At 54.5% G+C, this 13,021-nt stretch overlaps 1 protein-coding gene across 3 annotated transcripts in view; it reads left to right on the top strand.

The window, feature by feature from the left end:
* The window catches only part of SIL1 (SIL1 nucleotide exchange factor), a 115,367-nt gene extending 104,885 nt beyond the window's left edge, over nt 1-10,482 (top strand). For all 3 annotated transcript variants that reach the window (XM_067304787.1, XM_067304786.1, XM_013946929.2), the window contains exons 8-10: nt 5,308-5,404; nt 7,627-7,791; nt 10,014-10,482. In XM_067304787.1, the coding sequence (XP_067160888.1) occupies nt 5,308-5,404; nt 7,627-7,791; nt 10,014-10,370 (619 nt within the window). In that variant the 3' untranslated portion in view covers nt 10,371-10,482. The remainder of the gene's footprint in view (nt 1-5,307; nt 5,405-7,626; nt 7,792-10,013) is intronic.
* Nucleotides 10,483-13,021: the final 2,539 nt, after the last annotated feature.

Below are 13,021 nucleotides of genomic sequence, written 5' to 3'. Positions count from 1 at the left end.
TATCACAGTAGCGTTGCTGGAGGGAAGGGAGGTGCCATCATAGGCTGTGTTCGGTCTCTGTACCAGCCTCCAAGCTTCATTTCAGCAAATTTCCTTGCTGATGCCAGCATCCCCTTATCTACTAACAGATTAGCCCAGGTTGAATTTCATATGATTGTAGTCCACAGTCTGTCTCATTGTATTTATTTTGTCCAGGCTGCTTTTCCCTGTGCTTGACAGTGCGATTTGTACAGATCTGTGCTGAGTTTTCAAAACCCTTAAATGAGCTTTTTGTTAGCGCGTGAACAGGACTATCGATAGTAGAGACATTAAACAATAGAAACATTGAAGAGTGAGCAGCCCACCTTCCATCCGGGAAAACTTCCTAACCTCTACAGGTTCTCCTTACCAAAGCTCCATGGTTCAGAGATTTTAATTAGATCTAATGCTCCAGGTGACCAGTGAAGCATTAAAAGGCGTACGAATTTTTCAGTTAGATCCCTTGCTGTATAGCATTTTTATTATTTATTTCAGAAAGGTGTGACAAAAGAACTTCAATATCCCAAACTTAATATTTTGCTTGAATGGCAGTAAGAGGTCTCCAGCAAAAGAGATTCTCCTTGCAGCACAGTTATAATCAGAAAAGTGCCTGTCTGCAAACTTGTTCTGTATTTACTCTGGTCTCCCTTGTCCAGAGTAACTTTCAGGTGAGATTTGATCAGATTTTCAGATGAGAAGTTGAATTTTCTTAGTGTCAGAGCTGCAAACTCCAACGTGGAGTGTGAAAATGCAGCTCTGTTCTCCTTGACTCCCTTATTCTCACTGGTAACAGAGCTGCAGTGCTTAAAACGGAGCTGACAGCGTTGCTGCTGATGTGCCAGGCAGAAGCTGACATTCGCCGTTGTGACGTTCGCTGCTGCTGCTAGAAAAGCTCAGACCAGAAACAAACAAAACCAAACCATACACATAGAAAGGTAGAGACCAAAGCTGTCACTGCTGCAGAAAACAAGCTGGAGAAACAGCGCTTCCTCCTCCTGCCTGCCTTGCAGCGGAGCCTGTCACAGCAGGCAGGCTTTCGTCTGTGCATCTCCCGTAGCTGCTAGATGTGTTTTGGAGATGCACGGGGCTCTCGCTGTGGTCCTGGAGGCAGCGTTCACGCTGCCCAGCCTCTGGAGATGAAGGTTTTGTGCTGCTGAGGCACTGGTACGTGCAGGAGGGCTCAGCGGTGCACAGGTACCGGGTCTTCACAAGTCACCATGGACGTTGCTGAGGGCACCTGTAGTGATTCTGATACATGTACTGCTTCTCACCATTGTGTCTCCTTGCTACGTTCTGGTTTCTGTGTCTCTGGACTCGCTAAGAAGTGTAAACACAATAGTCCTGAATACATCTGGCATCTAAATCTATCTGGATAGAAAGGAGATGCAGGATTCGTTCCCTTCTGTAGGGTAGATAGCACCTATCTCTGGCTCTCTTGAGGTGGGCATCACACATGGTACCTTTCAGTCTGCTGGGATATGTTAGAGAAGCTTTTGGCCAAGCCCTGGGTGCTCTGGGAGGTATTTTTCATCTATCCCACTGCTGTACTCTTACCATCCCTGCCGCAGGGAAGTGAGGGAAGTTGCCCAAGCTGAATGGTTCACCATGATGCCCCTTAGCTGAAGAACTATCCCTGTGTATTACCCTTCCTGGTGGGATCGTGGCTGTTTCTGTGCTTAAGATCATCTCTGGAGAGGAGAGCTGTTGTTTCCAAAGCAGTTGTTCCGATTTGGGGGGAAATGATTTGCCTTGGGTGCAGGAGTTGCATGTTCCTGGAGGCAGCTGACCTTTTTGGGGGTGATCCCGTTTTTCTGACCATCTTTGTTTGGGCCGACAGCTAAGCAACCAGGAAGCCTGAGGTTGATTTAACTTTGTGTACGGGATTTAGCAGCGAACAGTTTCCTCCCAGACATAAAATGGGACGCTAACAAAGGCAAGGTTTTTTTTTGTTACATAATTTGTGCATTAAAAATGTGCAAAATCTGACTGATGTGTGAAAAAAAAATAAGGAAAAAAAAAAAAAACAACGCGAAAACCAGATGCCTGTTGCGGTGCTTTCGGCATTGCAGCCAGCACACCGCCTGCCCTGGCCCCTTCGCAGCGTCTCTGTAGTTCAGTCACGGTGTAGCTGTCGGCCCCGAGCCGTTTGTGCGCCGCGGTGGTTTCTCTGGGGAGTTTTTGCTTGGCCTGGGAAGGACTCCGGGCTGGTCCTCTCCGGCTGGCGCAACGCCAGAACGCGTAGGCACCAAGTCCAGGTGCCTAAGCCTCTTCCTCCTGCCGTCCTCCTTGGACGGCTCGCCAGTCTTGTCCCCGGCTTTGGTCTTCCAGTGTCATTTCTGCCACCGCGCCACAGCCCGTGTTCAGGCCCTGTGTGGTGGCTTTGCCCTGTGAGCCGAAGGGCAAGTTATTCCTTGGAAAAGGAGCTGCCTCCATGTGCCGGCTTCACCCCTCGCGTCCTCCCCTCTCCCCTCCGTTTCCTCCCTCGCTTTGCGCACAGCGTGCAGCGGTGGGAACTGGATCATCCATCCCCGTTTTCCGCGCGCAGCGGGGGCTGTTCCTGCCTCGTGCCGCCGCAGCCCGGCCTCCGAGACCCGGCCTGTCATTAAGAGAGTCCCCGAGTACCGCGGCAGTCGGGGCGGGAAGGAGGAATCAAAGGGAACCGTGAGGAGGTGCCTTGCAGCGATCCCCGTTTTTCTGCATCGAGGTCAGCCTGCTAATTGCAGCGGGAGTCCACGCGGCGGATCCGCCGCCTCCGAGCCGCCGTCCCCTCCTAGCGGCGCGGGAAACAGCCCCGGCGGAGGCGGCTGCCACTCTCCCTGCAAAGGCAGCGGGAGAGGTTGCCCGGCACCTCGGTTGACACGGGTGAGCTTTGTGTTTTGCTACATTTTTGTGAGCTAATATTAAGCTGTTGGTTTAACTCAAAGCTGCTCCCTGCCCAAGTCCATTTGTCTTCTGTATTTTTATTTTTTTATGACCCTGTCTGCCTGCCTTTCTTATTTCTGGTATGATTCTTGGCACTGGCTGCTGCAGCAGCTTGCTGGTAATAGCAACAGCTCTCGGGTTTTTACTGTAGCGGTGCCCTTTGGCTAACCGCAGTGCAATAGCTGCTTCCAAGGCAGGCAAAGGCTGGAGACCTGGAGCTCTTCCTCGGAGCGCGAGAGACCCGGCAGCAGGGAGGAAGACAGCCAGCGCGTTGTGGTCTGAATGCAAAGCTCAGTCTCAGCTTCAGCCCTGCCGGAGAGGCAGCCTGTAGCACGCAGCCTCGCGCCCGCCTTCAAAACGCACTAGAAGGGTCTCTGCAAAGGGTCCGAGAGGCCGAGCAGCCCCTGCCGGGGCAGCCAGTGCCCAAGTGCAGCTTGAATTGGGGGGAAAAAGCTTATTTTCAGATGTGTAGAGGCACAGGGTGGCAGCCCTGTCTGCTTCTACTTGTGCTTACATCAAGTGGTATTTCAGTCTTCGTATTACACCGAGTCATTGCTGAAAACCTCCCAACCAGCCCAGGGTGGCTAAACCCTTCCTGGACATGAAAGGAGGGCCTGACTCTGCCCCCTTTTCTGGCTTGCGAGCAATATGAGCTCCGTTGGTTGAGTGGCAGAGATGCGTCTTTGGGGCCCGGCTGGCCAGAAGCACCGTGGCCCAGGAGAAGCCCGTACCAGCGGTGCCGGGAGCTGGCCCCAGCGTCCTTGCTTGGCTGCGCACTTGCCGCCGACCTGCAGCAAGTAGGGATGTGCAGGCCATGACCTTGCAGAGCCCTGCTGCTTTTTACGCCAGGATCCGACTGCACGGAGATCTTCTACGTTCTGCTAGGCTGATAGAAGGACCACAGGGTGCCCTAGGAGCTCTTCAGGGAAGGCAGCAGAGGCCTTAGAGGCAGCGAACTGGGCGTTAAAAGAGATCCAGGGGGACGTCAGCCCTTTCTCCAACACCGGCATCACCAAATCTGCCCTGTGCCCTGTCCGATGGACTTGCTTTTCCCGGAGTCCCCTGTCTCCGTGCTGCACTTGCAGGAGAATGGGCCTTATGTCAGCTGCTTGCCAGCAGCAAATACAGCTCTCATAACACCGGCCATGAGGATGGACATCCCCGCACAATGCCAGCGCCAGAGGTCTGCGCTGAGGACTAGCAATGGCATTAGCTGGCCCTGAGAACCTGGGGTGGCCATTTACATCCAAAAGGGGCACTTTAGCCCAGTTCTTTCAGATGGAGGAACGAGTTTAGCCATTTATAGTCGTTGAAGAAAAACGCTTGATGCGAGAGGTGTGTGGGTGGTGAGACCAGGCGTAATTTGTGATTCAGAGGCTCCAGGGACAAACGGGTCCTTTCTTCAGGTGAGCTGAAAGACTCATGCAGCAGCCTAAGCAGCACGATGGCAGAGAAGTGTTTAAATAAATCAGCACGTTAACTGAAAGTGGGGAACGCAAGAGAGGTGGAAAGTGAGAACTGAAATAAAAGGCCATTAAGGAATAGATGCAACAGAAGGCGAAAGGATTAATGGAGCAATTGCTGCGAGGGAAATGCTAGAGAGGGTGGGGGGAGGAAGCCTGGTGGAGTTGACACCTGTGGCTGGGGAAGATGCTTGTAAGCAAGACAGAGTTGGTGTGGATGGCCTGGCGTGTCCTTCCTGAGCCGCATTGCCATCGCTTCAGCTTACATCAGTCACATCTCATTTTCTGTGTGCCGCTGGTTCCACCGTTCTCCTCGGCCCCTATCTGTCAGGTAGGTGGCCGTGGAGCTGAGATGTTTGCCGTGCCTCCAGACGGGGCAGCGCTGGGCAGCGTGCCCACCGAGCCGTGGTGGAGGGCGCGTTTCCATGCTGCTGCGAGTGCGGCGCTGCAGGCCCCTTTCCTCGGCAGGAGCACGGGAGAAGGTCCGCTGGTGTCTAGCGGGCCAAACGCTGCACCCCCTGATGGTGGCCCCATGGGAGCTGAGCTTCTGCTTCTTCCTCGGCAGAGCGGCCCAGGGCCAGAGCCGCCGGCTCTGCGGGGCCAGGGCGATGCCCGGTCAGGGTGGCAGCGGGGCTTTGGTCCCTGCACCCCGCATGGGCTGAGCTCTCGGTGGCAGGACGGTAGGCACGTGCCCACGCAGCATGGGCACCGTTTGCAGCCCCGAGCTGTGCTCAGGCGAGGCTGGGGAGCTTGCTCCAGGGATCAGGCTCTATTTTACCCGGTGTCTCCTATATTTCTCGTTAAGTGTCCGCTGCAGGATATTGGCCCAGGCAGACCTGCGATCTGTCCCACAGTGGTATATTTACATGCATTTTTTGACATATGTTTTGTTCTTTTCCTGCAGCAACCCCAAAGTCCAGGTAGAAGCAATCGAGGGGGGTGCGCTACAGAAGCTCCTGGTTATTTTGGCTACAGAGCAACCCCTGGCTGTCAAGAAGAAGGTAAGTGGGCAAAGATGCATCTACCTCGTTTCCTTCCTACAGCACCTCCGGGTAAAGCCGTTTCTGTGCCAGACTAGATGCAAGTGTTCCTCGGGGCGCAGCAGCTTACAGCTGCGTTTGTCCTGACAGCAGTGCTGGGCCAGAGTCTGCGCGACTTGTGCCCCGTGCAGGTTGGGTTTTGCTCGTCCAGCGCTCGCCACTGTCGCGGGGTTGCAGGAGAGCGGCCGTGAGGGCCAGGCCACCCCCTGTTGCTCGGGCTCCCTTGCCGGCTGGTGCCTCCTGGCGCTGTGCTCTTGCCCTAGTTGCAAGGAAGGCAGCGCTCGCGGAGCAGCACTGAAAACCCCTTGGGTGACAGCGCTTGATGCTGCAGAGCGCCTCGGAGGAAAGGCACGGATGCCGGTAGCAGGCATAAAGATCAGAGACTAACCAACATAGAAGTTGACATTTGGAAGGGGATAATTGCTGTAGCCAGCCCAGCGTCCTGCCTCTGGCACTGGCCAACAGCGGAGGCTTTAGAGGAAGACAAAAAACTTGGAGAGCCCCTAGCTAAATGTGCAGCACTGTCTGTTGGGGAAGGGGGAGTCCTCGCTGCCTGCCTCCCTCCCGCATCAGCCTACTCCTTGGAGCATGAGATCTAATTACCCTCGCTTTAGCATGCAATGCTGCAACTATTTATTGGCCATAAAATTATCGAGCTTCTTCTAAAAATCCAGCCCCAGCAGTTAACACAGTGACCTTCTGCGAGAGGGAATTCTGCAGGGTGAGAGAAATAGCAGCTCCCTTCATTCGTCTTTAACATACCTGCCATTAGGGAAGCGGTGATGCGCTGCCGAAATTTTGACAGGGAGCTCCCACAAAGACGCGTCCCTTTAGCCCGTGCTAAAAGTCCTTGACCCAGTGGCGGGAGAGGGAGGGACGGAGGAACTGCTACGTGAGGAAGCGCCTCCTCGATGCCCAGGTGGGAGGAAGGCCCTGCCAGAGAAATGCACTGCGGGAAGCTCCGTGCTCAGAAGAATGCCCTTGTCTCGGTCCGGCCCTGGGATTGGGGCGGGAAGGGCGGCTGGGAGTGTGGAGTCCCTCGGCAGCTTCACCTGCAACCCTCGTGGGTGGGTACGGTCCGATGCTTGCAGAGAGCCTGAAATGAGCTGCGCTGGCACAGCTAGAGAACGGGAGACGCCTCCCCAGCGGGACAGGGCTGAGTTTAGCATCCTCCGCGTTTGCACGTGGTCTTCCTAGGGCCCCCGAGAGCTGTAGCCCCCTTTTCCAGCACGGAGCGGGGCGAGGAGGCCCAAAGCGTGCTTCTTCACACCACTGTCCTTTGGTCTGCGGGAAAAAGGAGATGGCGACATGCACTGATTGGCCAGAGGCAACTCAAAAGATGTAGAATAGACACAAATTGGATCAGGGGAAAAACTGCTGTCAGTTCGGATGTGTCCATAAAGAGTGCAGGAAACACGGCCCACCTTCGCACGCAGAGGAGTCAGGTCAGATCGTCGGCAGGCCCCGAGATGAGCGTCCTCAGTCCTGCTTCGGCAAGAGCCTTGCCCAAAGGGCAGACTCTCAGCCCGGGCACCTCGCTCAGCTCTTAACGTGTCGCTTCTAGGACCCGTGTTTGTCAGCCTGGCGAGTGGAAAAATCAGTCGGTTGGCCCCTAATTGCCTCCTCAGTGTCAGCCCCATGCCTTCAAAGGCCCCAAAGGCAAGTTCTCCAGTTAACCAGATCATCTCAAGGGGGAAGGGCTCTGCTGAGCAGTGCCAGATCCCCTCTTCACCCCGGCCTGGCCTGGCCCATCGCTGGGATCAGTACTGGGGCCTGGATGGGAGAGCTGCAAGGGGAGACGTTTGCCTGGGTTCAGTCCAAGTGGTGGCCACGAGCCCCTGTAGGTTATTATTTTAGTGAACAGTGAACATATCGAGTGTCTGTGAAGAAGTTTGGGTAGAAGCCACCAAGGGGAGCTTGCGTGCAGGTGGCAAACCATCCCGTGCTGAGCAGGACCCTGCACAGCGAGCGCAGGGCAGGTCTGCTTGCAGGCTGAGCCCATGGCTGGTCCGAGCAGTCTCACAGCACTGGGAAGGGCAGGGGGCCCCCGTCACCAAAGCCAGCGGAGGTCATGCTGCTCCGCGTCCCTACCGACCAATCTGAGCTCCGTGAAAACAGTATTTGACTGGTTAAAGACTGGCACAGAAGGGCCCGAGGTACTGACGGACCTTTCTTCTCACCAGGCTCTCTTTGCCCTGTCCTCGATGCTGAGACACTTCCCCTATGCCCAGCAGCAGTTCCTCAAGCTTGGTGGCCTTCAGGTCCTCAGGAACCTCTTCAGGGAGAAAGGCATGGAGGCCCTCTACATCCGCGTGGTGACGCTCCTCTACGACCTCATCATGGAGAAGGTGAGGAGCGAGCCGTGCAGGCGCGAGGCAGGGTGGAGGCACCGCACACCGGTCTGCACGCTTCCCCCTCCACCGCGGCCAGGGCCCGAGGGGCAGTCGAGCCTCTGCGGGAGCCCCCAGAAGGGCCGGTCCCTGCAGTTCGGATCAGGTGCTGAGCAGCTCCCAGCACCTTGGCCACCGCTGCTGGCTGGCAGGGTGGCTGGGAGAGCCCAGAATTAGCTTGAACTTTGGTTTTTCATTAAACCAATGTCGCCGTTTCTACCCTAGGGTGTTAAAAAGGACACAAGTAGGAAAAACAGGAGGCGGACCTGCCGTCAGCTTGGTTTCACCACCTAGCCGTCATGAAATGCAGGCTGTTAACAAACCGTCTAGAGACGAGTTTCTGTGATCCTGTCCGTTTTAGAGGCCGTTGCCTATCTGCTAGTCTTAGGTTGGAGGCAAGCCCGCAGCTTTAACTATTTTATTTTAGAAAACCTTGGATTACTGCTGTAAATGTCAGCTTAGAATCCTGTTTCCTCGCCACAGTTTGTTATTTAGTTTGCGCATTTCTCTGACTCCAGAGAACGGGAATTAAATCCACTTTCACTCTGTTTATAGCCAATTCGTCCTGCAGATTATTTCGGCTGTAATACTTGGATTTCAGGCACCACAGAGAAATGCCTATGTTTAAAACAGTTGTTTTGCAGGAGATTTTGCAAAGGTGTGAATTATTTTGCCTGGTCTGAAATTTTATCAGGTGTTGGCTCTAACATACAACGAACCTGTTTATCTAGTTGCACCAAAAGGGAATGTGCCTGGGCCTTTTATCGGAACCATTTACTCATGTTCCACGTTTTACTGCTGTACCTCTAGCAGTCCCATCTGTTCCCAGCTTCATTCTAACTGGAGGCAATCTGCAGACCCTACAGATTCTCAGTTTTATGTTAAAACAATGATTTTTCACTGCCCTTCTGATTGCGAAAGCCACCTCCCAGCATATAAATCACAGCGTGCTCACTTTCTGAGTCTGCACAGAAAATGGGGAGAAAGCTCAGTACCTGGGGAGCTGCAGAGCTGGTCTGGAGGAGGTGGGCAGATTTTGGGTGAAAGTCAAACAGTCTGTTTTTAAAAGCATTGACTACCATCAGAAGCCAGCTCTGGACTGAAGCACAAAGAACAGTGGTTTGGAACAGCTTTTTCCACCTCATTCTTTCCCTTTCAGCCCGAATACTGCCTAGCTCGTGTGCAAGTAGGAGTTTTGCAGGTAGCCTTCCTGGGAGACTGGGAGAGGGCAGATATCACCGGCGTTGTTCTCCCTTTTCTCCCTGTGTCCAGTAAATCAGCAGGACAGTGTAGTAGGATGAAGCTCCTGGCAGCAGCTGCCCAAGGAACCAGCAGAAGGCAGTTGCCAAGCCGAGCCGGGCTCTTCAGTAAAGGTCAGAGAAAATGTCACGGGAGTCCTCGGGGGCCCGAACGGCCCCTGGAGACAGGCGTTGTCCGTGAGCTACCTCCTCGCAACGGCCTCCTTGGCACGCTCGCCGCCCACTCCCTTCGCTTTGTGCCGCGGCTCCGGATTTCTGCTCGTCAGCCCCGCCGAAGCCCTAATCTTCCCTTAACAATAATGCCGAAGCAAGCAGGCTGCTCGTATTCAGAGCTAATTAATGAAGCACATACATAGCAATTATCACAGGGGGCCACCAGCCAAGCCGGGAGGAATACTCTGTAAGGGAAGCAGAGCCCGTTGGGGGAATTTGATGCTGTCAGCGGTAGCTCCTCCACCTAAGCTGCGAAGGGTCGTGTTCCCTGCTGTGCCATGGTGGGAGGTTTTTCTTCCAGGTAAAGGCAGCCCCTCACCTTGCCCCACCAGCACTGCTGCGATCGGGCGTTTCTCTCCAGCAAGGGAACCAGCCAGCACTGAGCAGTCTGGTCCTCATGGGGCCGTTTCCGCTCTACGCACCGTCTGCGCTGCCCCCGCGCAGCAGCTCCCAGCAGCTATGGAGCTGGGATGAATCGTCAAGCAACTGCCTGGAATAAGCTGACTTCACAGCAACTTCTCCTGCACGTCCCCCTTAACAGAGTGGAAGGGGGCAGTGTTGAACTGCCCAGGATCTGCAGCAGAGTGTCTTGCTCTGTCGCTGTCAGAGCTTGTCTTTAGACAGCTACCGCGTGGATCAGCGTGTCTAGTTTGGCTTCTCCTCTCTGTGCTCCTTTGTCCTTAATCGATATAACATGATTTCCCACAGATGCTGCTGGAGGACTCTCCGAACGGAGATCAAATGGAAGAGAAAATTCAGCAGTACCGGCAAGTCAAGCTGGTGCCAGCGGTGGTCGAGCAGGACTGGTGCGTGATTGTTTCCAACCTCTTGGCCATGCCGGAGCATGACACTCGGGAGAAGGTCCTCAAGACGGTGAGTGTGCTGATGGCCTTCTGCAAGGAGCGCTACCAGGGTGACCAGAGCCTCGGCACCACGCTCAGCCTGCTGCGCAGCGAGTACGAAGAGCTGGCAGCAGAGGAGCAAAGGGAAGGCGACAAAGATGGCTATTTCAAGGAACTCCTTGGCTCTGTAAATACCATCATTCAGGAATTAAGATCAAAATAGCTGTCATTTCACTTAAAATTTAAGAAATTCAAGACAACAGCATGAATTTTGATGGCACGTGTGTAAATGCACTTTTGAATAAACTGCTGGACTAAATGGGATCTCTCCAACATGCAAGTGTCCCAACAGCTTCGTTATTAAAACACAAGTATTTGGGGGCATATTTTCCTTTGCATGAAGTATTTCTGGATAAATAGAGGCATTAGAAGTACTGAGGCAGAGCTTCAGCTTACATCGCCTGTCATCCTTCAGCCTTGCTAACCCATGCAAATGGCTGAATGTTTTCAGTCCATCTGGAGGAACAGGGAGATTCATTGGGGTGGGAAGGGCTGAGAGATTTGGGACTGTCCTTGTGCAGCTCTGACCTGCCTTTTCTTTTACCTAGGGACAATCTGCAAAACAACTGTAATCTTTTATTTCCTTCTATATAATGTATCTTAGCACTCAAAAAGTGCAGTTTGCTTTGGGTTTGGTTTTGTGCTTGTACTTACCTGAGATGTGTGGGGAGGACTGTGCCACTTCATTGAAATGCTGGTTGGAGGCACCCTCTGGAGGTCTCTAGTCCAGCCTTCGCTCAGAGCAGCGCTATCCCTCCATCAGGTCAGCGTGGTTTTGTGCAGCTGAGTTTTGACCACCTCGGAGAAGCTCAGCTCCACCAACCCCTCTGTGTAGGTCACGTTTGCTAGGACCCACTCCATCGTGGCAGCCCTCTTCTAGGCCCTCTCTGCTTGGAGGCCAGCTGAGTAAGATTGCTCTGGGAGGCAAAATGTCTATTCAAGCTGTGGTGTGGTACAGCCACAAAACCACTAGTGCCATGATAACAGGTAACCCCCCTGGTGAAGCGCACTTTGCCCTGCAAAAAGCCCCACTGATGCTTTCAGCTTATGTTCTTCTCCTCTCTGTCTTTGGAGATGGGTTCCAAGATGATGTGCTCTATACATGATATACAGCAGACAGACTTCAGCCCTTCCTATGCTGCACAGCACTAAATTGTCTTCTCTGCTCATCAGCAGAGCCATGTTTTCTCTGAGCCCTTCCAGCTCTTGCTTTGCTGCTCACGCTCTGTGCATTAGTGTGCAGATGCTCCAGGTGAGTCTCTGAACACTCTTCCTTCCACACAGGGATGTGTGTCCCTCCTCCAGAAACCCATGTTAAAGTCCTTGCCAGCTTAGATGGTCTGTTTGGAAAGATGTTCTGTGCCCTCCTTGTCAGGTTGGTTCTGTCTCTTCCCAGGTAGGCCTTCCTCAGCTGAGGCACTGTTATGGAAGAAACCGAAGTCTTTGCTCATGACCCCAGTGGCGCAGTTCCTATGCCTCTGTCTGGCCTGGAAGGGCTGAGGACAACATCACCTGCACCCCTGTTCCCAGGTCTGTCCCCCCTGCCTTGCCGCAGAGCCCTGCCGTCACTCGGAGCTGTTCAGGCTTTGCCCTGGCTGTGCCGTTGGCACCCCGTGGGCAAGCAGCAGGGAGCAGGAGTGGGGAGGCCAGACGTGCCCTGGCAAAGGCTGCAGCATTTCAGGTGCAGGTGAGCAGCATATCTTCTAGACGATAGGTGTGGGCATCTGTCCAGTGCAGGAGGGAGTCACCAGCTGCTGATGCTTGTCCCTTCCTCTTGGTAGTACTGATCTTAATCAGATGGGATGTCCAGCCTGAATGCTTCTCCAACAGAGGTGTTCATCCTCCTCTGTCACCAGGGCTCTGAACATGTTCTTGAGGTGAGCACCTGGAGGTGGGGCTGAGCCCCCCTTCCTGCTCACAGAGGGAAGCAGGAGGGGACGCGAGTCCTTCCCTTCCTTCCTGAGGTCTCCTGCTCAGCAGGAATGCTCTCTCTCATGCCAGCTGCGGTGTCCTGCCGCACTGCACTTGGTGCAGGCCTGGCAGGAGGCAGCTGCCCACGCAGCACCTGCGAGGCTGCCCACTCCAGGGCCCCTCGCACACAGGTCATGGCTGTGCAAGCGCATTTCCACCACCCCGTGCCGTGCTTGGAGGTGGGAGGCCAGCGCCAGCCTCTCTGCCCGTTCCCGGCTGCAGGGTGCTTACTGCAGGGCAGGTTTTGCAGGCACCCAGGAGCGACAGCCCTGGTGAGATGGTGCCGTGAGTCTGGGGATGACACGTTGCCTTCAGGGCCTGGTGGTGAAACATCAGCAGCTCCCTGGCCACCTGCTGCGCCTTGCCCACCCTGCTGTCCCTGCAGCAGGGCAGGACTCACCTGGGCCGGCACTGCCACATGCTCTTCATGGCGCTTTCGCATTGCAGAGAAGTGTCCATTAAAGGCTGGACCGAGGCCACCAATTCCATCTCCGCCGTAACCACCAGACCTTAGAGGAGAGACCCAGTGCATTAACCTGCAGCTCGCCCATCGCTCCTAATGCCTATATTGGGGAAGCCCATTACCAACAGGCTTTTATTTTTCTCTTGGTGCCCAGAGGCCTCGGTGCCGCATGTGGCAGTGCCCAGATCAGCCCCGAAGGCAGCTCCTCGGCTGCCCCCGGACCGGGTCATTAGCGCCTGCTCCTGTGGCCGGCGCGTTTGCGGGGCGTGCTCCCCCCTTGCTGGCTGCTCTGTAATTACCGTGGCTCCTGCTGGCTTTCCCCGCTGGGACGCCCTAATGATGATATAATAATAATAATAAATAGTTGTATTTCTATGGCA

The sequence above is a fragment of the Apteryx mantelli genome, chromosome 14, assembly GCF_036417845.1.
Source record: "Apteryx mantelli isolate bAptMan1 chromosome 14, bAptMan1.hap1, whole genome shotgun sequence".
In the NCBI taxonomy this organism is placed as follows: Eukaryota; Metazoa; Chordata; class Aves; order Apterygiformes; family Apterygidae; genus Apteryx; species Apteryx mantelli.
This window is presented reverse-complemented; position numbering and strand designations above follow the sequence as displayed.